This window comes from Parasteatoda tepidariorum, chromosome 4 (genome assembly GCF_043381705.1).
Source record: "Parasteatoda tepidariorum isolate YZ-2023 chromosome 4, CAS_Ptep_4.0, whole genome shotgun sequence".
Taxonomy (NCBI): domain Eukaryota; kingdom Metazoa; phylum Arthropoda; class Arachnida; order Araneae; family Theridiidae; genus Parasteatoda; species Parasteatoda tepidariorum.
The window spans coordinates 74,127,606-74,152,650 of NC_092207.1; the positions used below are offsets into that span (position 1 = coordinate 74,127,606).

The following is a 25,045-nucleotide window of genomic DNA, read 5'->3' on the forward strand; positions in this document are numbered from 1 at the left end:
AGTTTCCCTAACCGTTTTCATGTTATAGATTATCAACGCAACTTTGTGTTTGCATTCCAGATCTAATTTTTTTTTATTGAATTACAAACATGTTTATTTGTAGTGCTTGTATTGACAAAACCATATTCTTAGTTAAATCAGAGGTAGATTACGAACTGGAACAATCAACATTTGACTGGTACGACTGATATACACGTTAAAGTGTTTCGTTATAATTTCGTTAATATTGTAAGTTTTTTTTAAAAGTATTATAGTTTAATTGATAGTATAGCAAAGTTTTTATTATATTTATTTGTAAATAATGTAAATAATTTATAAATAATGTTTTATTATCTTTATTTATATTTTGCGAAATAAAATTTAAATTCTATTTCTTTATATTTTATGCAGCAAAATTTAAATTATATTTCTCCTTATTTTATGAAATAAGGTTTAGATTTTATTTTTTCCTTTGTTAATGAAGTATAATTTAAACTGTAAAATTTATATCTTTTCATATTTTCTGAAATAAAATTTAATCCCTTCATATCATATGAAATAAAATTTAAGTTACACTTCTTCTTGTTTTGTGTAATGAAATTTAAACTATATTTTTTCATATTATATGAAATAAATTTAAATTATATTTCTTCATATTTTATAAAACAAAATTTAAATTATATTTCTTCATATTTTCTGAAATAAAATTTAATCTCTACATATCATATGAAATAAAATTTAAGTTACACTTCTTCCTGTTTTGTGTAATAAAATTCAAACTATATTTCTTCATATTATATGAAATAAAATTTAAATTATATTTCTTCATATTTTATGAAGCAAAATTTAAATTATATTTCTTCATATTTTATGAAATAAAATTTAAATTACATTTCTATAGATTTTATTAAAGGAAACTTAAATTCTATTTCTTTATAAAATTTAAATTAGCATGTAAGCATATAAATGCAGTAAAATTTAAATTATATTTCTTCTTATTTTATGGAAGTTTAGATTTTATTTCTTCCTTTGTTAATGAAATAAAATTTAAACTGTAAAATTTATGTCTCTTCATATTTCTGAAATAAAATTTAATCTTTTCATATCATATGAAATAAAATTTAATCTCTTCATATCATATGAAATAAAATTTAAGTTACACTTCTTCATGTTTTGTGTAATAAAATTCAAACTATATTTCTTCATATTATATGAAATAAAATTTAGGTAAGAGTGTATAATAATAAGGTTCTTCTTGGATTTAGCAGTTTTACTTGGAGCTTTCGCTGATTGTGAAATTGTCCATTTTCCAACTATTTTTCTTCGCGACTTCTTATTACTTAAAAAGCTCCTCCCCCCCACCTGTTTTTGCAAGAACATAAAACATTGCACTCTATTGTAAACTTTTACCAAAATTGATATTATATTTTTTCATCTCTTATGAAATACCATTTTTCTTTTTTTAAAAATTTTATTAAAAATATTTACATTACTTTCCTTTAAAAACAAAAATTCATTTGCAAATTATCTCAGTGTGGTGTGATATTTATCAAATATTTATAAAACAATAATTTTATAACGTTTCAACTGTCAATTTATAACATTTTAATTTTTCAACTGTGTATTTACCTGACTAGTTAGCTTAACCTCTGTCAATTTGAATCAACTCTGTTTTTGCTCCGAAGTCAAGCATCACTGTCTGCGATCATTGAGCGGGTGGGTGACCACTTTGATCAGCTAGCAAAAGAAACGAAATTGCGTTGTATTGGCCCTCGGTGAACTGTTCTACCGTAAAGTGTTTGAGTTCGCGAGCAGGTCATCGGACTACCAAAGCTGCTGAAGATCAAAACTGAGACGGCATCTCTTCGGATAATCCTCAGTGATGTTTCCCAGACCGTCATCAATAGTCAATTTTTTTTAAATGGCGGACACTTGGAACTATTGTCCATTGGCCACAGAAAGTGCCAGAATTGCTAACTCTCTTTTCATTACCCAGTGGGCACCTGTGGCGAAGCCACGGCGGTGGAGCAGCGTCACCCACGTCACACTACCACAACCCATTTATAGGGCGGATCACATTCACACATAAAGGAGAAAGGACGTAGAACACAGATAGAGAGCAAGAAACATCCATGCCTTCCCCGGGATTCGAACCCAGAACCTTTCTGATGCAAGGACAGTTCCCTGCCCCCTACACAGGCCGGTCGGCGCAATAGTCCATTGTACCATTGCCAAAAATTACTATTACTACTGTGCTTGCCATCCCTGCCAATTTATTCAATTGATGAAGGTGTACCTAGGACATCGAAACGCGTATAAATTGTAATAAATTTTACTATTTGTGATCTCAAACGTAGTTTATAGTCAAATTCAATACATTATTCAAGGTAAAGTGGTATTTTACTGAAATTTCTCGAAAAAAAAAAGAAAAAATTGAAAATAAAACCTAAAATGTTTTTCACAGAATGACTCGCTAAAATGAAAATTTTTTACATATTTTTTTATTTTATACTTGTGTTAAATACTCTAAATTGAGCCCAAAAATGTTATAAAAACCATTAATAAAAATTTAAGTTTTTCTTTGGCTAAATACAGTTGTTCCAAGACTTAGAGTCGTTTATGACACAATAATACATTTTTTAAGGTTCATTCCTATAAAAAAATTAATTTATTTACGGTTTTCTACATTAAAGTTACATAGAAAATATATTTTTAAATACGTGTAAAAATAGTATAGTGCACAATTTTCATCGTAACTAACAGAAAGAAAAAAGTAAAGCATTCCCACTACAGCTTGTTATTGGCTAGTGGGATCATAACAGTTAAGGCTCCACAATTTTGCTGCCCAACGGCGTGATTGTGGAAACGTGTTCAGCTTTTTGAACAAGCCGCCTTTACTTTGCAAATAAGATGTCATCCATCGATCTGAAGATAGGTGGACTTCAAGCCACTATTGTGGATCGAGCCTCAATTCTTCACTATGACAGTTGCCACAGTGGCCACAGTATAGCCACAGTGGCTAAGTAAGGCACGAACCGAAAGGTATCAACTTAAAAAATAAATTAAGGAAGAAAAAAGGAGAATTGCATTAAAAAAATTTAAATTGTGTGAAAGTAGTAAATTTGTCTTGTTTTTAAAAATTACACGCACATATTCTTACATAAATTTTTTCTTCTTATTTCAATTTCCAAAGGATAAGAGACAATAATAACAATACCACGCATGTTCTCAGCAGGCTATATTTGTTTTCAATGAAGAAACCATTAATGCATTTCTGCAGCAAATTTCTCATGACTTTTCAACTGGTGAGTAAATAATATTCTGGATGTTTCTCAATGTCCAACCTTAATATTCTTAGAATCATTTGCGGAAATAAAGATAAAAAGTATATAAAAAAACATAAAATAATTTTAAAAAATTAAAACATTTATAAGGGTCTGCGCGAAAAAGTAATAAATGAAATATTGCATGTAACTTATAAAAATCAAGTTTATCTAGTCTCGGCTAATTTTCCAGGTATTTTGTATATTTTATCTGAAGTTCTTTTCAAAATGTGCTGCAAGAATTTTGAATAAAACTTTTTAAGAAAGCATATAAAACATGGGTGGTTTATATAATGTTGTTATTGTTATTAAAAAACCACCCACTTTTATTCTGCTTTCTTTAAAAATTTTATAACAAAAATTCTTGCAAACATTTTAAGATAAACTTAATATAAAACAAACATAATACCTAGAAAATTAGCCGAGACTGGATAAACTCGATTTTTATAAGTTGCAAGCGATATTTTATTTATTACGTTTCCGTGTTATTTATTACCATAGAAAAGATGTGTTTTAAAAAAAATGTTAAATTATTTTATTTCACGCGTTTTGTCTTAGGATCAATTTAGTCCTTCAAAAAAATTGCACCTTATTTTTTTCCACGGACAGACACTTTAAGACCACAACTATAAAAAACAATAAACTCATGTTCACGTTAATGACTGAACTTGTAAAAATTAATTAGAAAAAAAAGTATAGAATATACGATAAAATCTTAAACAGACAATTTTGTTTATTTATAACAATGGCTAATGTATAACAAATGCGGAAAAATAATTTTTCAAACATTTCTCCCGCATGGAATACTTTTACTTTATAACCGTCGTTGAACAACCGACACAATTTTTGGGTCTACGGCTACAGATGTTCAATTCCGTAAACCTTGTAATTTTGAACCCAATCCAGAAGACAAGGGAGCTCCTGGAGCAAGTATTGAGATAAATTTTGCCATCGTGGAGTATTTTTTGATGAAATAACTCGCATTTGCATTACATGAAGAGGAAAACCACGAAAACCTTCCACGGTTAGCCTAACGGCAAGGGGACTCAAACCCATGATCCGTCTACCACTGAGGATATTTTACGTCAGAGCTATGGTTGGTGCGAGCCATGTGCGGAATTCGAATCAACCAGCTATAGCTGGGATCGAACCTGGGTCACCTCATTGGAAGACGAGCACTCTATCCCCTGAGTCACCTCAGATCAAATGGAATAATTAAACATTTTTGACGAATTTTCGGGTTGGGGACAAAAATTTCTCCTCCATGTCTGTGTCCAGACAGTCAGAATCTTCCCAACAAGCACACGACTTTTGGGCTAGTGAAGGGACAATGTCGGCACACCTAAAGTGCCATTACGGCGGGCTTTTCATCGCCGTATCGGTTCCGTTAATAAAGTGAAATCTGGGCCAGAATGAGGGCCAGTGCATGGCATTTCAGGCAAAGCGACGGCAATCGTTGAAGGACCGGGACTATTTTGTTGCCTCTGGATTGCTTTGCCATTTTTGCCTGTTTAATACCGGGGAAAAAATTTTTTTTCACAGAATGAAGAGAAAATTGCCGTAAAGGCTTTTATTGTACCTTTTGTTTGTCTTTTTTGCCTTTTTATCAAAAGCTGAATATGTTCACTGGCACACGTCGTTGCCTCGCTTGCCGTTAAGGCACCTTAACTGTTGGCTGATTAGAAAACGTCTATGCCGTTTTCGCCCGTATCGCACCTTTATTTCAGGTGCTTAGGCGAACTTCTTTGCCTTANCATCTTCATTATACATGGGACATTCGAAATGAAATCTTGCTCTTGGTCAAATTCAGCACCCTCTGTCTTACCTGGTGTCATCTTTGAGTGTTATCCTCTCAGTGAAACTTTGGTTTACCTTAGAACATTTTTAATCTTAGAGGCACTTAGCCTTGAAAGGGAGACACTTGAACTTTTAGTCGACTATTTTATTTATTCTACTAAGCTTATTTTAGTCTTTTTTTTATTTTTAATGTGATTTTTCATATTTTACCATTTTATGTTTTACCTGACCTTACTTTTATATGTTTTTATCTGTATTTTTGACACTTTTATTGTCGGTTGATTTTATCTACTTTGCTGTTTTAAGCACTTTTAATTTTTATTCTGTTTTATTTTTATTTTACTTTTTCGATTTTGGGATTATTCCTATGTGTTTTAATCTTTTTAATTTAGTACTTTTACTTTTCTGTAGTTTGGTAGTGTTTAGTCACGTGCAAACGGGTGAAACCCTTATCCGCAAACTCCTTTCGGGGGTAGGTCGGTTACTATTGGTCTTATAACCGTTGTTTAACAACCGACACAATTTTTAGGTTTACGGCTACTGATGTTCAACTCCGTAAACCTTGTAATTTCGAACCCTATCCAGAAGACAAAGGAGCTCCTGGAATAAGTATTGGGAGAAATTTTGCTTTCGTGGAGGTCTTTTTGATGGAACTTAGTCGCATTTGCTCTACATAGGGAAGAAAACCACGAAAACCTTCCACGGTTAGCCTAACGACAAGGGGACTCAAACCCATGATACGTCTACCACTGAAGATATTTTAAGTCAGCACTATGGTTGGTGAGAGCCGTGTGCGGAATTTGAATCGACCAGCTATAGCTGGGATCGAACCTGGGCCACCTCGTTAGAAGGCGAACACTCTATCCCCTGAGCCACCACGGCTCAAACGAAACAATTAAAAAATTTTGACGAATTTTCGGATTGGGGACAAAAATTGCTCCTTCATGTCTGTGTCCAGACAGTCCGAATCCTAGCACCAGCAACTCTGGAGTTATAAGAAATTGAAAATAGCGTTCAGAGACAAGAGTAGACAAAATACTGAATAAACACAAAGGACAAGTTCAAAAAGCAAGAACAGTTTAAGAATTTTAAGGATCATAACCTAGAGAAGCTGAACAAAGAATCCTAAATCGTATTTATATGCTCTAGAAACAAAGAACTAAGTTGAAAAGCAATTGTTAGAAGCACATACAAGTTTCATCAGGCACTGAAAGGCAATTCTTAAAAACACGCTTAAGCTTCATCATGCACTGAAAGGCGTTTATTAGAAACGTATACACGCTTCATATTGTTTTCTACGTTTTATATTCTGCATTTATCATAAATGATTTGCCAAATTTAGACAGTGTTCGTATTTTTCTCCTTTAAATGCTAATTAGAGATCCCTTGCGAACATTTACTTTTCCCGCCTTCATTTTTAAGTGCAATTATTACAGAACACTTTGTTTAAGTCTTCAAAACTTTATTTCTCAAAATTTAAAGAGGTATTTGGGATATCACTACAAATTTCACCCAACAAATCCACGACCAGGCTCTTTGTAATAGCTATATATTTCTTTCTTGTAACAAATATGCAGGAGACAAAACATTTAATCTAGCTAAATAAAACTTTCACTCGAACTCAATGGATACAATAAAATAAGGTGCCATTTTTAAGTTGAAAATATGTTTGTAATACAATTTTCAACGTCACAGAAAATGAGAATTTAATTTATTTGATTTCATAAGAAAATTCCCAATGCTACGTGAAAAAGAATTATCTGAGCTGGAAAACTGAGCTTCTAAAACTTGAAAACGTTTGCGTCTATAAAAAATCGAGTCTTTGAAGTTATCCAGAAAAATGTTGGATTAACATCCTTTTAGCTTTTTAAAAAAGTTTTAATTGGTGATCTTGTAACAGATATTTGAGGAGGGAAATTTTTATATTGTTGACAAAATAACTGTGTTTGAACATATCTCTTAAAAATAATATGATAATTTGTTTCTCATTCATTTTTATTAACTTAATTTCACTTTGTAAATTTTGTATTACTTATACAAGTCACAAAAACAATAGTGGTTTCAAAATTTCTTCACATACAGTAAAATAAATGTGAAATATTTATTTTTGTTATTTGACATAATTATAGATTACCAGGTTAGACCTTGTTTTTCAAAACGCGCTTCAATCAGCGTGCGTGACTACATATTTCATGAATTTAAAATAAAGCATATAAAGCGATTGAAAATATAAAAGCGTTTACTTTATCCATGGTGTATGGTGATCACTACCTTTAATGTGCGTATTAATGGAATTCTTAATAATAAAAAAAGGACAAAAATGTAATAAAATTAGTGTGAAATAATGTTTAGACGATGAAAAGCTTGATATCGTGTTCTGAGGATTCTCGTTTAAAAAGAAGGAAAGGAATTAAAACATATAAACAAGCTTTATTGTCGCACACAAGGAAAACAATTCTGGCAAAATTACCGTACTGTAAGATAATGACATTTCTAAGGAAAAAAACTTAATTCTGGTTAATAAAACTAAAACATACGGTAGTCAAACCATTCATGTGTTAATTTTTCCGTTCATATGTAAATGCTTTACTCAAAATTCTGATTTTCAAAGTGATAGTTCTTATTACCACGCATGTATTAAAAAATATAATAATGAAGCATAAATTTAACCGAATAAATGGTTTTTATATCAAGCTCTAAGGTATCGTGATAACATTACCAAACTTTATCATACATTATAACACCCTATTTTATTGTTAATTTTAACAAAAATCATTACCATAGCACTTCGGCAAAAATTACCGAGCTTTTTGGTGTTCACATAGAGCCATAAATAAGGTACACTTTACAATATTTTGGTAGTTTTGACCATAACTGTTTTCTTCTTAGTGTATGAATCTTGAATGTCAAATTAAGTGAATCAAATAGTCACTTCTTAGTTTCCACCAGCAATTGAATACGTTTTAGAGCATCTCTAGTTGTCTAAACAAATTTTCCCCCCTTCCCTTAATTACAATGATACATTTTCTTGCAAAGATGTGACAAGGTGCTAGAAATATATGTTAACTATGGTGATAAAGGAAAACTTTGTTCATTTAAACATATGAAATGTTCGCCAGGCAAAAAAGAACCATGGTTATTTTATGCGTAATTATCATTATTATGTGTATTCTATGGTTAATGATAGTTTTAAATTTTAGGTATGTTGTTTGGTCATCGTGTGCTTAATTCTGCATGCAGGTAGTTATGACAGGACGTATTTTGGAGTTGCTCCCACGACGATGTGTCTATTACTGATCTCTGCCTCTCATCTATTTTTAAATTCAATCATTCTTCCTGTAGCTTACAAATCGGAAAGAATATATGAAACTCCACTGGTGAGCTAAAATTATTAATCTTATTTTATTAATAAATTTATTCATCCATTTGACGCAGTTTTTTCATTAACCTTTTGCCTGCGGCTGGTATAACAGGTGGATCAGAATGGCGGCTTCATCATACTAATCGGGTTAGCAAAAGGTTAAAGATATTTTTCATACATTTTGAATTATTTTGTATTACTTAATGCTAAGTGAGTAAAAATTATTATAAATAGCATTTTAATAATTTTGGGTTACGAAACACTATCGAACACCGGTGTTCCTTTTTGCGCTAAAGGGTTAAGGTGAAATAAAACTCTCATTTTTGAAAATACAATACTGTATTTCCTTTATTTTTGACAATCTGACCAATCACACATATCTGAACTACGATAGTTCAGGGGATAGAGCGTTCGCCTTACCAATGCGACGAACAGAGTACGAATCCCAGTCGATGCGAATTCTGCATCCGGCTTGCACCGACCACAGCGATGACGTGAAATATCCTCAGTGGTAGACGGATCATGGGTTAGAGTCCCCTTGCCGTCAGGCTAACTGTGGGAGGTTCTCGTGGTCTTCCTCTCCATGTGACTGAAATGCGGATTGGCTCCATCAAAAAGTCCTCGGCAGAATGAAATTTCCCCATATACTGAATCCAAGAATTCCCTTCTCTTCTGGATTGGGTTCAAAATTACAAGGCTATGGATAGGAACATTTGTAGTCCTAAACCCATAAAATAGGGCCGGCTGTTCAACGATGGTTATAAAATCACACATATCTAGGCCAGATTTTTACAGTTAAAAAGTGATGTTGTCACAAAATCATGTGATTTTATTGAAAGCTAAAGTGCCAAACATTTGACGAGAAAGATTTCTCTCTTAAATCTCATTTTAGAGCATTCCAGGAGTTTTTAAGCAATTTCTTTTTCCTGATTTTAAATAAGTGTATAGTCTTACAATTTGGCCCTTTTGCAATCTAGAGACTGCAATTTTTGCTTAGAAGTATATAGCTTTAAAAGAAAGATAACTAATTAATGAAAAATTCTGTTAATTAAACTTGCTTGTTCTTTTTAAATATTACATAAATGATTATTTTAATTTTTTAGCACATAATACATATAAGTTGTAGGATATTTTAAATGAATTTTTTGATGTTTCGTTAATGAAACAAAGTCCATATGTCTCAAAATAGTAAAATATTAAAACGGTAAAAAAACTATCTAAAAGGGAATTTGAATCTATTTTCTTCCATTGTTCCCAGAATTGCTTAAAAATTCCAAACGAGGGTAAAAGCAACTATATTTTTACGTAAACAATTGATTTTAGAGACTTACAAACAGGAAAACTTATCTTAAAATTTATTTTTGTAGAGAAAATTACACAAATTATGTCCAATATCATCAATATATTCATTTAATATTTTTTTTTCTGCAGATATGTTTTCAATCAGTGATATTTTTTATTCTGCTGAACATCATTGGAGTTTTAGCTATAGTGAAAAACAGAAATTTTGAATCATTAGAGGAAAAAGAAATTGGAATCGCTGGAGTAAGTGGAACCAAAGCAGAACTTTCTAATCCATATTTATGAAAAAACTTTTTTTTAAGCAATTTCTAAAATTTGAGAGAATTGAGAAAAATTTAACGTAATTTTACAATAATTTCATATCATTAGAAGGAAATCGATCGAATCATAGAATCTATAGAATTTCGAATCATTAGATGAAAAATAATGTGGAATCTCTGGAGTAAGTGGAACCAAAGCAGAACTTTCTAATCGATATTTATGAAATTTTTTTTAAACAATTTCTGAAATTTGAGGGAATCTAGGGAAATTTAACGTAATTTTACAACAATTTCATATAATTAGAAGGAAATCGATCGAATCATAGAATCTATAGAATTTCGAATCATTAGAAGAAAAGGAAATTGGAATCGCTGGAGTAAGTGGAACCAAAGCAGAACTTTCTAATCGATATTCATGAAAAATTTTTTTTTTACTATTTCTAAATTTTTTTTTCAATTTGAAGGAATTGAGAGAAATTTAGCGTAATTTTACAACAATTTCGCATCATTAGAAGGGAATCGATAGAATCATAGATTCGGTCGGATTTCGAATTAGAAGAAAAGGAAATTGGAATCGCTGGAGTAAGTAGAACCAAAACAGAACTTTCTAATCGATATTTATAAAAATTTTTTTTATTTATTCTAACATTTTTTTAATTTGAGGGAAGTGTGAGACATTTAACGTAATTTTACAACAATTTTGTATCATTAGAAGGAAATCGATCGAATGATAGAATCGATCGGATTTCGAATTAGAAGCAAAGGAAATTGGAATTGCCAGAGTAAGTGGAACTGAAATTGAACTTTCCAATCGATACTTATGAAAAAATTATTTTAGCAATTTCTTACATTTTTTGATTTTGAGAAATCGTGAGATGTATATCGTACTTTTACAACAATTTCATATTTCTCGCTCATCCATTTCAATTTTTTAAGAAATGGATGTGGAGCACAAAAAGTTCATTACAGTTTAATGAAACACGTGTCGAAAAAATTTAATATGCAGCAGCATCGCTGATTTCTTTGATGATTAAATTCCACAAAAGAGAGCTACTTTTTATGACTTTTTATATATATAAAAAAGCCTTATCTATGTCATGACGCAAATGAAAGTAGAATTTCAAGGTTGTATGAGAAATGATAATATGCACCAAATATCTTGTTTTAAATTTTTGAAGTGTGAAGACATGAACAAGCTTCTTTATCAAAAGCATTGAAAAATGCTAAAGTAAATTACTTTTTACCTTCCTTTGAAATATTTCAAATTTATTTAGGTATACTCGTAAAAAATCCAGTGTTCCGTGCATGCCTTAGTATTAGAATTTAATTGGACTTGCGAAACAAAGTTTATTTTGCAAATTATCTTTTAGAGTGAAACTTTGTAGTAAGTATACTGTTAGCAAGGTAAAAGTTTTTTACAACGATATTTTATTCTAATTATAATTTTTTATTACCTCTCAAATCACATGTTTACTATATATCTTTTCACCATTCATATAAGGTCCCGTAGTGGACTGATCGTTAGGACACGGTTCCCAGCAGATCACCGAAGTCAAGCATCACTGGCTGCGGTCAGTGTGCGGGTGGGTGACCACTTGGATTAGTCTGTGTAGGGACCGAGGGTGTGCGATATTGGCCCTCGTTACCGTACCTCGTTCTACCGTAAAGTGCTCGATTTCGCTTGCAGGTCGTCGAGCTACCGAAGCAGGGGTGCCATCCCCTCTGCAGAGGATCAAAATTGTGATGACATGTCTTCGGATCATCCTCAGGGATGATCCGAAGTGCATTGTGCAGCTCTAGTGCGACGTAAATGAACTACAACTACAACTCACTATTTATACTTCTTATTATGTAACTATATGTGCTGTCTTCACTATTTACTATCTTTTCATTATTCACTGTGTTCGTTGTAAACACAGTGAGCACTTAGTGACAAATGGCAAACACATTGAGTCAATTATTGCATTTAAATTAAATTTAATTTCTTTTTTGGGCTTTCTGAAACATTTTTGCCCTTCTGTTGGCTATAAAAACCAATTTCGATACCTTCTTTTAAAGCAACAATCAATTTTTAAGTTTTGCCAGCTTGGTTGAAAACTATTAGTCAGTGTCGAAGATTTAAAATTTGAAACGTATTTGTTTTCATCTGCCCCTGTTTTGTGTGATAAACATGTTTTTACTTCAAAATTTTAAGTAGAAAAACAATAGAGTTCGTATTTTTTCACTATCAGAATAACTTAAATGGAGTATATAAAAAAGTCCACCAACTTAAGTCTAATCTACACATTTATCATAGAATAGAAAATGTTTAAGTTATTTAAACTTTTAATGTATTTTTGAGAGCATTTTCATTATTTAATTGATACACCTAGATGTAGATATGTCCTATTTTTATTATTAGCAATGTCCTTTTTTTTAGGCTTTGGCAATATTAACAGCATTTGCATCTACAATGAAGTGTTGTACATCTTACGAAGTTTGTAAAAATATGAGATCTCTTTAAAAGAACTAGATTAAATTGGGAAAAACAATTTATATATATTTTTTGAAAAATAAAATTTTTATATGTTAGAGTGTTCCACAAAATATTATTATTTTTAAATGTTTAATAAATAAAATATATTTATCAATATTTATTTTTCTGAAACTTTTAAATACAATGACGGTCCGAAAATATTTGTTACTTAATGAAGCACATTTTATCACAAAAATAATAAATTACTGTTTCCTTAAAATATGAGAAATAAATTATATTGAAGTATTCTTTTTACAAATACAGTAAATGTTACGTACAATTTTAACAATAGCTTTAATCTTTAAAGTTTCATGAATTTCTTATGATGGGTTTGGAAAGAAATAGGTTTTAAGTTACATACGACATGAAATGTATATGATTTAAGTACTTTTAAGTTGCATAAATTAACTAAATGATACGTAACTGCTAGTTAATTTGTTTTTCTAAATCTTCAGTGTCAGCTGAAATTCAAACAATAATTTGAAAGTAATACTTTTATGCATGAAACATGGAAGATTTGAAGTTTATTAAAATCAGAAGTTTTTATTTACTGTATTAAAACACAGTTAAGGGCACATACAGATGCATGACATTTGTCGAAATTTTGAAAATAGGCTTCGAGGTTTGTGCTGTAAGCAAGAAAAAAAACAGAATACCTTTAATATTGATTTAGTGATCAATGCTTTATCACGCTAAGATGCAAATATTGATGATTAAAGGGTTTTACCATTAATGTGCTGATTGATCTATGCTGACGATATATTAAGATATAAGTCAAACAAATAAGACGGTAAATTATATTTTTTAAAATTTTATTTATCCTAAATTCGTAACCCTTTACTTTCAAATTAAATAGCGATTCTAGGGAAAATTGGTTTTACACTAAATTATTTTTGCATAATTTGTATTGCATAAAGTTATTTGGCATATACTTTTACATAACGAGCAGAAAAAAATTAATACTTAAAATAGTTCCAGTAGTTTCACAAAATATACAAAAGTTGAAATTAATACTAAAAGACTCAAGCTTTCGTCAACTCTCATGAATGTAATGGTACTTCATTTTCCAGATTGTGCCAATCGCCCCTCCCCATTTTTTTAAAAGCTGAAAATCGATATTGCTTGAACAAATTAATTAGCATATTTCAGATTAGACCCTTGAATCATTAACTCTGCGTCTTAAGTATGCGAAAATTCGATCATTATAAAAAAATTATTAAGTTGTTCTGATTTATAAACTTGCTCACTGCAGAAGTATTCGAATAATCTTGGTTATCTATAACTACAAAATAGCTCAAAAGAAACCTTATGGTTTGAAAAACATTGCAATGACAGAGTGAAATCTGTGCAAATGCGAAACATAAACTTCAGTGCTTATACTGAATGAACTCAGAGAATCAGAAAAGATATTTTGAATTTTGCTTCAATTTAATCTTTCTTTAATCAATCTCAATACAAAAGTATCGAAACTATACAAAACATATTATTGAAAATTACATGCTTTTTTATGAAACGTCCAATCAACAAATCCAGCTCAATCATTGAGAAGAACGATTTTTACAACCACAGTGGAAAACGATTTATTTGAAGCTGGATAATAAGGCAGGGTCACAGAACAGTTCAGTGGACTACGATCTTAGTTTAATAGATTTCGCGCTTATAGATTAAAACCAAATGCCATAGTCAAATTGACACCTTAGACCTAAGAATAAACGTAAGCTACTTGTACAACATTGAAACGATTTGGGACGTTTAAGAATACCTATTAATTTTTTTCCTTCAAAAATTAGAATAAACTTCATAATGACGAACTTATGAATTAACATATAACACTTTCCTATCATCTCAATGAAGATTTAAGTGCTTCCATCACTTTGGTCAGCAAGGTATATGGATCAAATTCTCCACATATGCTGGCAATTTGTATTATTTCAGGCAGCAAAGCCACTTTCACTGGCTTTCCTTCTCGGATAACCAATTTGGAAATTAGTTCATCCACAGTCCTGAAATTGAAAAAGTTAAATATAATTATTGAATATATACAAAGAAATAGAAATTTAAAATGCTTTTAATAGAAATGTAAAAATCTTCAGTATTTTTTAAAAATTCTACTTAATGGATTGGGCTATTCTTAGACAAGTGTACCAAAGTTTTTCATCGCTTCCATTAACAAGTTTTTTGAAGAAAAAAAATGTAAAAAATCAACATATATTTTTATTTTACTGACAAATACACGGAACTAAAACGAAATATTCTCACTCACAACTCACGAAACAAACTCAAGTTTTAAGTTGAAATTTTAAATTTTTTTTCCATTGATAAATACAAGGAATTAAAACAAAACATGATACTCAAGTTTTAAGTTGAAATTTCAATTTTCTATTTCATTTATAAATACAAGGAATTAAAACAAAACATGATACTCAAGTTTTAAGTTGAAATTTTAATTTTTTATTTCATTTATAAATACAAGGAACTAAAACAAAACATACTTGTAATACTCAAGTTTTAAGTCGAAATTTTAATTCTTTTATGTGTAAAAAACATTTAAATTTACCATTAGTTTATTATTCATCTCGGACAAATGAAAAAAGTTAAATATTAGTCCTCGTAAGATAGTTTTTAAAACAAGTCACAGCACAAAAAGATTCTTTCCGCACGTTAGTGAAGTGATACGTCATTTTTTTACTCCTTTTTTTTCTTATGTAAATTCAGCAACCATTGAATATACAATCTCACAAAACACGTGTGCAGTCCAACAATTCAACAGCAAAGCCACCCCAAATAAACTTTCAATCTCAGCAGATTATTATTATTATTATTTTTGCTTTCGGCCGAGTAAAAACGTGATAAAACAAAACCTACTGGCAAATTCTGCTACGCCCGAGTATTCTCGGGATAACAAGTAAAAAGTACGTACATTTACTTGTACTTCGTTACTTTTTAAATTTAGTACTTTTACTTGTACTTTCGTTACTTTTTTAGGGAAAAAGTACAAGTATTTGCAACGGAAATATCGAATGAAATCTTTACTTTTTTCTAAAACTTTACACAAGTAATTTATGACAAGGAAAAAATTTGTTTCAAAACCTAATGTAATTTTAAAAAAAATAATATTGAATGAGACAGTTTGCCTATAATTTAAAACAGACAAGTATAACAGCCGTAGTTATTGCATGAAATAAAATAATACCTTTGCTTGTCTATTTGACTCAAGTTGTCTACAACAAGATTGAGTCGAGCTTCGATAGGCTTTAAACTCGAGAAATCCAACCAATTGCCGAACTTCACAGACACTCCAAAATCTTCAGCAATTCTTATAAGGATAAATCTGCTGATACAGATGTCGTCGGTAATGTCAATGGCAGTACCAGGACCAATAGAATACATCCACTGAAGGAAAAAATTATTTTTAAATTTTTTTCTCTCTTAAAACAAATATTTCTTAAAGAAAATGAAATATTTCTCATCGATAAAATGTGAAGAATGTACCAAAAGTAAGTTTTGCTCTGTTTCGTTTTCTTTTTTTTTCTTCTCTCGCTTTTTTTTTCTCACAAAAAAGCTTTATTACAAACTTACAAACAGGTACATACAAATATGGAAATGATATAAAAAATATACTTGTATAAACTTTTGATCAATTCTATCTGTTTTTTGGTTACCTTTTTGAATGATATATTTATCGCACCATGAAAGAAATCAAAGAAATTATCATTGTAAAAATTGGTTCCCCTCTTCGTTGCTTACTTTTTCTTGCTTTGTAATTTATTTTCCATATTCACCATATTATCTTGAAAAAATGTATAAATTTGTATTTACAAAAGCTATGCCATTTCGAGACTAAATAACTTACCTGTCCTTGATTTGTGATTGGTTCGTACATGGTTAGATTCACTCCTGCATATAAGCAGGCCTTGTGATGGGCCTTTGCAATTTCGTCTCCACATACAAATCCGGAACCTAGGTAAAATAAATAAATAAAAAATCTTTCAAGGAAATGGCGCTAAATGTAACAAACAGTTTTGATATGAAACAAAACTTTTATAGTTTTTGAAGTTTTGAATTTGAATGTTATTTATTTTTTGGCTACTTGAATGGTTCTAAATTTATTCACCCTCGTAACAACACATTTTATACTGCATATAAAAGAAAAATAAAGACTTCTCTTATTACGATGTCCAATTGAAACAATGAAAAAAAACATATTTCCCTTCACTTCTTGTGTGAGAATGTTTTCGTCATTATTTGATATGATTAATCTATTTTTGTTATATTGTGTGCTAAAATTTTTTAGATGCAGTGAAGCACCATTTATCCTAAAACAAAAAAGAAAAAAATCGTGAATAAAGGATGAAGTAAAGAAAGACTTTTTCATACTTTTTTTATTTAGTTAAACATATATATATATCTTTATATATAAGAAGAGAGTGGACTAATTTTAAATCTTTCATATGTTTTTTTTTTAAATTTTTTATATACTTTAATAGAATGTGCTCTTCATTACTTGGTTATGAAATAATTTTAGCAAATTTGGCAAGAGACTTCGAAAACCACATTGCAGTTAATGCATAAATATATATGCAATAAAATACGTGATATACCTCAGGTGAATTTGAATCAAGTCGTATGTTTCTTTAGGATTCATGCTTCATAGAATAAAGCTTACCCAATTTAGTATATCTATAATAGATTAAATGAATTACGTGAATCCGAATTTTGTGAAATCCTTTTAGACTCATGCTTCCTAGTGTTAAGCTTATCCAATTTAGTACATTTATAATAGATTAAATGAATTACGTGAATCCGGTGAGAAGGCATGTTGCCAGAAGATACTCATCTCGTTTAAGAAAAGTGCACGGTCGATGAAATGTAAAATGGTTAACTTGATAGAAGTAGAAAGTGTTTTTAAAGTGTTAACAAGTGAAACTTGCATCAAGTTGTAAGCTTCTTTAAGACTCATACTTCCTAGTGTTAAGTTTACCCAGTTTAATACATTTATAACAGATTAAATGAATTACGTGAATCCGGTGAGAAGGCATGTTGCCAGAAGATACTAATCTCGTTTAAGAAAAGTGCACGGTTGATGAAATGTAAATTGGTTGACTTGATGGAAGTAGAAAGTGTTAACAAGTGAAATTTGCATCAAGTCGTATGTTTCCTTAAGACTACTTCCTAGTGTTAAGTTTACCCAGTTTAATACATTTATAACAGATTAAATGAATTACGTGAATCCGGTGAGAAGGCATGTTGCCAGAAGATACTCATCTCGTTTAAGAAAAGTGCACGGTTGATGAAATGTAAATTGGTTGACTTGATGGAAGTAGAAAGTGCTTTTAAAGTGTTAACAAGTGAAACTTGCATCAAGTCGTATGTTTCTTTAAGACTCATACTTCCTAGTGTTAAGCTTACCCAGTTTTATACATTTATAATAGATTAAATGAATTACGTGAATCCGGAAAAAAGGCATGTTGCATATGAGTGAGAGGAACCTCATCTGTTCTGAAAAGACTGAACGGTTGATGAAATGTAAATTGGTTGACTTGATGGAAATAGTTCTTGGCAGCAGCTAGTAGCCTATAGCGATTATTTGCAACTGAAAAAAAAAACAACAACATAAGAATGTTTTAGGCAATTACAATTAATTTAAATATTTCTCTATATTAAGCACTATTGATGACAACTCACATGTAGGTAAACCTTCACGACAGTAAGTTTCACAATATACAATGGTATTGTCACCCTTCCTGAAAGGATCTCTATAAAATTTAACTGGTCGAGCGTAGTAATCAGCAAGATTTCCCACATCAAAATCAGTAGCTGAACCACAAAACTCCATTTCAGGTAATTCTGCAATTAAATTGTTGCGATATTTCAAATATAATTTACATTATCAAAACACTAACATTAAAAAATGACGCTTTAACAAAACGAAAGAAATATTATTTTCTATACGTTGTTAAAGTAAGTTTACTAAATTTGCATGGTTAACCATTTGATGCAGACCAGTGTCCCTTTTATATATATTTTTTCTGACGCTCCAATTAGAAGCAAAAGTATATTTTGTTATTTTAGTCATAAAAACATTTTAATAATTACAAAAAAAATTTGTCAGATAGTCTGAATTATATTTGTACTAAAATATAAAATCGAAAATAAGTTAGACATTTTTTTTAAAATTCATGTTCAAAAATTTCGATGATTGATTTTGTAAATTAAAGTAACTTCAATAATGAATAACTTTTATTCTTAGATCTGTAAATGTATTCTACCTAAAATGTAAATAACTGAAAATAAGTGCGAATTTGAAAAATTATTGTTTGGAAGTGAACTATATTTGGAAGATTTTATTTTTAAAGCTGAAAAAACCGGTGTTTCGATCATGGTGTAACCGATGTTTTATGCCATACCTATAAGTGTTTGAAATATTATATATGTATTTTTCACTTATTTTTGATTAACTAATACAAAATAATGAAAAAAGTATAAAAAATATGTTCGATAATCTGTCTGCGTCAAAGGGTTAACGAGTTACTGATATACAGGCAAACTTTCTTCGAACAAAATATAGAAAAAAGTGTGAAAATCAGAGTGGTGTTTCGTAAATCTCTTAATAAACACAGTCACAAAAAATAATTAAACACTATTCAAATATGAAAAATCCCTATTAAGGCAAAAGGGATGAAAAACACCAGAGCCTGCTTGACTATCGGAAGAAAATGGTAGGAGCTGTTGGGCAATATTTAAAACAGTAAATTTGATGGCCATATGAGATAGGAATTTTTAAAAATAATTGAAAAAACTGAAAAGTGGGGGTGACAATTTCTATTTTCAATTTATTTGACTTATAAACTGGCTTTATTGATTTATACATCATCATTCCTCTGACAGATCTGATCATTGATTCATCAAATTTTGACAACGTTTTTCTTTATTAAATGTTCCGAATTCTGCACCCGGCTGTCACATAATACTGTGCTGACGTGAAATATCATCCATCAGTTGTAGACAGATCATGGGTTAGAGTCCCCTTGCCGTCAAGCTAACTGTGGGAGGCTTTTGCTGTTTTCCTCCCCATGTAACACAAAGGCGGTTTAGTTTCATCGAAAAGTTCTCCACGAAGGCAAAATTTCTCCCAATACTTAACCCAAGAGTTCCCTTGTCTTCTGGATTGGGTTCAAAATTACAAGGCTACGTAGATGATCATTAGTAGTCGTAACCCCACAATTGAGTCGGCTGTTCAGTGACGGTCATAAAATAGAATAAAATATTAGAACAAGATTCATTTCTATCAAGGACCAATATTACAAAATCTAGACACCCCAAAATTGTAGATCTAAAATGGGTCTAAATAGAAATAAATCGTAGTCCACTATTGAAAGCCTTTCTTGGACCAATATGAACAAATCTAGACATCTTAATATTTACCCAACATAATAAATAGATAAAAAAAATAGGCAAAATGTGGGCAAAGGATAGACGAAAAGTTAAGTAATGCTCTATCTTTAACGCATGTCCCGTTCGTTCTTAATATTTTTATTTATACTAACCTTTTTTTTAAAAATTTATTACAGCTCAACGACAGCTTTTAAATTTATATGGTTGAATGTTATTAAAATAAAATTGATGTGTGACTATTTTATTTATTGCTGTAAAGTTAAAGAGTTACTATAAAAGTCAAATAAGTGAGCAATGTATGATGAAATTGTTAACCGGAATATTTTTTACTCACCCTCAACAGATTCAGGCTTCTTGGGCAACGTTATGTCTTTGGTACGAAAATTTCTTAGACTTCCATCTATATACACATGCATACATTGCACTTTATTCAATGGTTGAGGCAGTTGCATAAATACATTAGTTATGAACTTTTGATTATCACTCAAAGCCATACTTTCAGGAGGTCGACTCTGACAACAACAATCTTACTGCCTAAAAATTTATAAAGATAAAATTTATTTATTACATTTCACATTTTTTTGAATAGAGCTATAAATAATTTTTATATGCATAGCTTATGGCACTAAGATGATAAGTTACATTTTTGAATTGTCCAAGAGAATGTTTTCAGTGAAAAACATCACGATTTCTATATAGGCAATAGGATGCTTTCGCGTTTTTCTTTTCTAAAGATAATTCCGATAAACACTAATTGCACATAATTAGAAACAATACTGAGGATATTTTGATGTAAAACTAATCAACGTGACTGCAAGGGTGATATAACTTTAAGTTAACAAAATATATAACATTTACCATACGATGTGGGGTCGAAAAGCAAAGGAGTGCGTTCAGAGGGCATGCGAATAGAATTAAGACGAATAACTCTAGTACTACACTGTTCTTTTGGTGATATGTTTGTCTGGTATATTTTAGAGTTAAAATTTCGAATGCTATATTAGTTTTGTTTAGCATGCACTATTTTTACAAAAAATCACATTTTGTCTTGACCTAACGCATTTTAACAGGACACAATAAAAAGATTTTGCAAACTTTTAATCCTTCGTTAACCAAAACGCTATCCTTACTTTTTAATGATCAATGGCTGCGGTCAGTGTGCGGGTGGGTAACCACTTGGATTAGTCTGTGTAGGGACCGAGGGATTGCTGTAATGGTCCTCGTTAAACTGTTCTACTGTAAAGTGCTCAACTTCGCGTGCAGATCGTCGGGCTACCGAAGCGGGGTTAATATCCCCTCTGCAGAGGATCAAAATTGTAATGGCATATGTCTTCGAATCATCCTCAAGAACGTTTCCCAGACCGTCGCCAATAGCCCATTGTGCAACTCTAGTGCGACGTCAATGAACTACAACTACTTTTTAATGATACCGCGATTTCTAGTGAAATATTCGTGCTTGCGTTAGTGAAGATCAAATGCCGTTCACGGGAAATCCGTAGCGTTTTGCAAAATCACGCTAGTAACAATCTACAGAGCCGTGGAGGCTCGAGCATTCGCCTTCCAATGAGGTGAACCGGGTTCGAATCTCAGCAATGGGTATTCAAATTTCGCACCGACCACAGTGCTGACGTTAAATCCTTTTGTGCCTATCCTTCCTACCACAACAGTTACTCTCAAATTTGAATGGCATTTTTGCTTCTTCCTATGTTACGTATGTGAGATTTCCTCTTTTTTAACCAAGATCTTAAAAATATATATTAAGGGAAGTGATTACGGAATACCACGTGAAAAAATATCCAGCGTATCCATACATATATTATTTAAAAATCCGCTTGATTATAGAGAATTTAGGATTTTCTTATGTTATTTATATTTTTTTCTTATTTTATTGATTTTTTGGTTAATTTTAGCAAAAAATATTTACTAAAATTTCCTTCTTTTGATTCGAACTGCATAGCTAAAAGGAAGCAGTAGGATAGTGACATTTAAAAAAAATATCTTGGGTGAATGATTATTTTAGTCTTGTTTAAAATAATACCATTAATTTATGTTGCGAAAAAGATTAATTCCAAAGATTCTCATTGGAATAAAGCAGTAAGTGGCAATATTTGAGTATTCTTCGGGTGGAAGAACGCGATAAGTGCACTTTGTGACAAACAACTCCAGAAAATCATTCGCTTAGTAACTTCGGAGAATCTTGATTCTTTTTATGAATCAATTAAAGAAAGAAAAAAAAATTAGCCATTAAATAGCTTCAACAAACAATTTTATTGTTTTAGTTATGTGGCTAAAGGTTTTTTCTCATAATAAAAATCTTGTAATATATATCGCTTGCATATAATAGTATGGAATGGAGCATAATAGTATATGACACCATTACGTATTCGATACATATGACAAAATCACATTAGACGCATCTTTATATTACGCACTAGTGTACGTAATAGTGCATAATGTAAAAATATAAGTTATTTGTATACAATGCCTTCTTAAATTACTAAATAAGGAATTCAAAAAGACTACCAATTGTACGACAGTGAATTTTGACTTGGTATCTTTAATTAGATAAGAAAAGCTTTCGTAGATTCGCAATCTTTTGAACTTGAGAATGATATTCCCATTAGAAATAAACAGATAACAGAAAAAGTTAGGATAGCCGAAAATTACCGTACAAATGTTTCGTAAATATATTTTTGTTGACTTTTTTCACACCACTTCCTTGTCAACAAAATAAGCAAATCAAAAACATTCCCATCTTCATGTTAACATAAGATTTTTTTTGCACAAAAAGAAAAATTTTCTTTTAACATCCTAATTGTTTCGAAAAAAATTATGTTCAATTTTGTACTTGAATTTTAAATTATTGATCGATTATAATTATTCTAAGATACAAATTTTTGAGGGTTACATTTGGGAACGATTTTGTTTCACTTTCCGTTGCATAAGATTTTTTACAACGGAATTCGGATATTTTAAATCTGCAATCAGTTTCTCTTTCCAAGCTACAATTTTTTGTTATATAACATTTTTAGCCTATTTTTTGTCGAAATGTACAAGTTTAAAAATGTTATCAATAACAGGAGGGTGCATAAATGTTACGATAAATTAGATAGATAGGGCACATCATCAGGGTTAAAATTGCTTTGTAACCCATGCACAGAAACGTTATCGTATGCGGCTAGGGGAGCTTGCCCTTCATGACCTGTTTAGAAGCATACGAACCCATGTACAGAAAAATCGTTATTCGCCGCAAAAGGCACTTCCCTATTATGAACTGTTTCTTCGTATGCTCCTGAGCCGGTCATAAAAGGAAAACACGCCTAGTCGCGTACGACCACATTTCTGGGCATGGGTTACTGAGTAATTTTAACCCTGATGATGTGCTTTATATCCACTAGAAGTTTATCATTTACGCGATTCCTTGTTATGACGTTTTTAAACTTGCACATTTCTTGCAAAAATAAGCTAAAAATGTCATTCAAAAAATTTGCAGCTTTAAGAGTAAAACTAATTTCAGACTAGAAACCTTCATACCCGAATTAGGCAAAATCATGTATTTGTATAAATGCAAAATTTTCTTTTTCCCTATTGTTATCTATAAAATGAATTTTCTTGCAAAATTGGGAAAAAACAATGGGGTATCGTAATTTCGCGAATTCCAGAAACATTATTATAAGTAGAAAAAATAAATGCATTACATTTCAGATATATTTACTAAATATAATTTAATTAAATATACAGAATAAAAGCTTCCAATTCATCTTATGAAATTAATTTAATGGGAAGTTGAAAATACATTTTCACACTATTTGCAATATTAAAAACAATTGAGTGAATGTAGTTGTGAATGAAAATCAAGATTACTTACACTAGGAATGATTTGATGGGAATAACCTACAATCTTAACTCCCGAATATTTGTTAACAATATTTTTCTCTCATTTGAAAGATAATACTTTGAACTCGAGATAAATGAGATTAAATTGGGAGGAAAAGCGATAAGATCATCAATCACAACAAAAAAATGAAGTTATTCTCAAAATAAGAGAAATTTTTAATGCAGGAAAAATAAATCTTAATAAATTTATATACAATAAATCTTTTATTTTATAACCGTCGTTGAACAACCGAACCAATTTTGGGTTTGCGACTACTGGAGTTCAACTCCATAGCCTTGCAATTTTGAACCAGATTCAGAAGACAATGGAACTCCTAGATCAACTATTGGGAGAAATTTGCCTACTTGGAGTTCTTGCTGGAATTAAGCCTCATTTGCGTAACTTGGATAGGAAAACCACGAAAACCTCCCACGGATACCCTGATGGCAAGGGGACTCTTAATTCATGATCTACCATTTATGATATTTGACGTCAGCACTGTGGTCGGTGTGAGCCGGGTGCGGATTTTGTTTCGACCAGACATTGCTGGGATTCGAACCAGTTTTATGTCATTGGAAGGTGAACGTTCTATCCCAGAGCTACCACTGCTCCCATATCTTATTTTATTTTATAACGGTCATTGGAACAGCCGGCCGAATTTTGGGTTCACGACTACTTATGCCTTGTGATTTTTAACCCAATCCAGAAGACAAGGGAACTTCTGGATCAAGTATTGGGAAAAATTTGCCTTCGTGGAGGACTCTCTGACGGAACTAACCGGCATTTGCGTTACATGGAGACGAAAACCTCCCATGGTAAGGGTGGCGGGAAGGGGATCAGTCAACCTACGATTAGTATACCACTGAGGATATTTTACATCAGCACAGTGGTCGGTGCGAGCCGGATGCAAAATTTGAATCGACCAAACACAGGTCACCTCATCGGGAGGTGAGCACTCTATCCCCTGAGCCACCATGACTCCCATGAGATATATCGATATAATTACAAAGATGTCGCAATTTATTGCTGGAATAATGTGAAAACGCTATTTTAGAATTATTTTCTTAAGTCACAAAATTAGTGCAATTTTGATGTGTTGTGTGCAAAAGGAATGTTTCCAACAATGGATTATAAGAGACACTTTCAAGTTTCCATAGGCAATTGATCTGGTTTTGATGATTCATTCTTAACTTGATAGTAGTACATCAGATTTCAATAATGTTTTTTCTTTGCTTA

The 25,045-nt window shown here is 31.1% G+C and overlaps 2 protein-coding genes across 3 annotated transcripts; one reads left to right on the top strand and one right to left on the bottom strand.

Moving 5' to 3' along the window:
* Window positions 1-13: 13 nt before the first annotated feature.
* On the top strand, window positions 14-12,554 carry LOC107445104 (uncharacterized). Of its 2 annotated transcripts, none has more exons than XM_016059439.3 (5): window positions 14-178; window positions 3,173-3,284; window positions 8,300-8,476; window positions 9,892-10,005; window positions 12,442-12,554. In XM_016059439.3, the coding sequence occupies exons 1-5, from the start codon at window positions 90-92 to the stop codon at window positions 12,523-12,525; spliced, it is 576 nt and encodes a 191-aa protein (XP_015914925.1). In that variant the 5' UTR covers window positions 14-89; the 3' UTR covers window positions 12,526-12,554. The 2 variants fall into 2 exon arrangements, with proteins under 2 accessions (XP_015914925.1, XP_042899764.1); XM_043043830.2 differs by having other exon boundaries at window positions 75-228.
* A 1,392-nt stretch (window positions 12,555-13,946) lies between these two features.
* On the bottom strand, window positions 13,947-23,882 carry LOC107445117 (glutamine synthetase). The gene is made up of 7 exons (XM_016059457.4): window positions 23,801-23,882; window positions 20,267-20,466; window positions 18,223-18,384; window positions 17,984-18,130; window positions 16,391-16,497; window positions 15,731-15,930; window positions 13,947-14,540 (listed from the first exon to the last, which is right to left on the bottom strand). Exons 2-7 carry the CDS (start codon window positions 20,424-20,426, stop codon window positions 14,378-14,380), a joined length of 939 nt encoding a protein of 312 aa, XP_015914943.1. The 5' UTR covers window positions 20,427-20,466; window positions 23,801-23,882; the 3' UTR covers window positions 13,947-14,377.
* Between the last annotated feature and the right edge of the window lie 1,163 nt (window positions 23,883-25,045).

What these genes read in the sequence shown, in the direction of transcription:
- LOC107445104 (XM_016059439.3), top strand. Translation starts at nt 90, where the DNA reads ATGTTTATTTGTAGTGCTTGTATTGACAAAACCATATTCTTAGTTAAA. An exon ending in TTCTCATGACTTTTCAACTG is followed by an intron (nt 3,285 to 8,299) that starts GTGAGTAAATAA and finishes TTTAAATTTTAG; the next exon opens with GTATGTTGTTTGGTCATCGT. An exon ending in AAGAAATTGGAATCGCTGGA is followed by an intron (nt 10,006 to 12,441) that starts GTAAGTGGAACC and finishes CCTTTTTTTTAG; the next exon opens with GCTTTGGCAATATTAACAGC.
- LOC107445117 (XM_016059457.4), bottom strand. Translation starts at nt 20,426, where the DNA reads ATGGCTTTGAGTGATAATCAAAAGTTCATAACTAATGTATTTATGCAA. An exon ending in TGCCTTTTTTCCGGATTCAC is followed by an intron (nt 16,498 to 17,983) that starts GTAATTCATTTA and finishes TATTTTACCTAG; the next exon opens with GTTCCGGATTTGTATGTGGA. An exon ending in CAATCACAAATCAAGGACAG is followed by an intron (nt 15,931 to 16,390) that starts GTAAGTTATTTA and finishes TTTTTCCTTCAG; the next exon opens with TGGATGTATTCTATTGGTCC.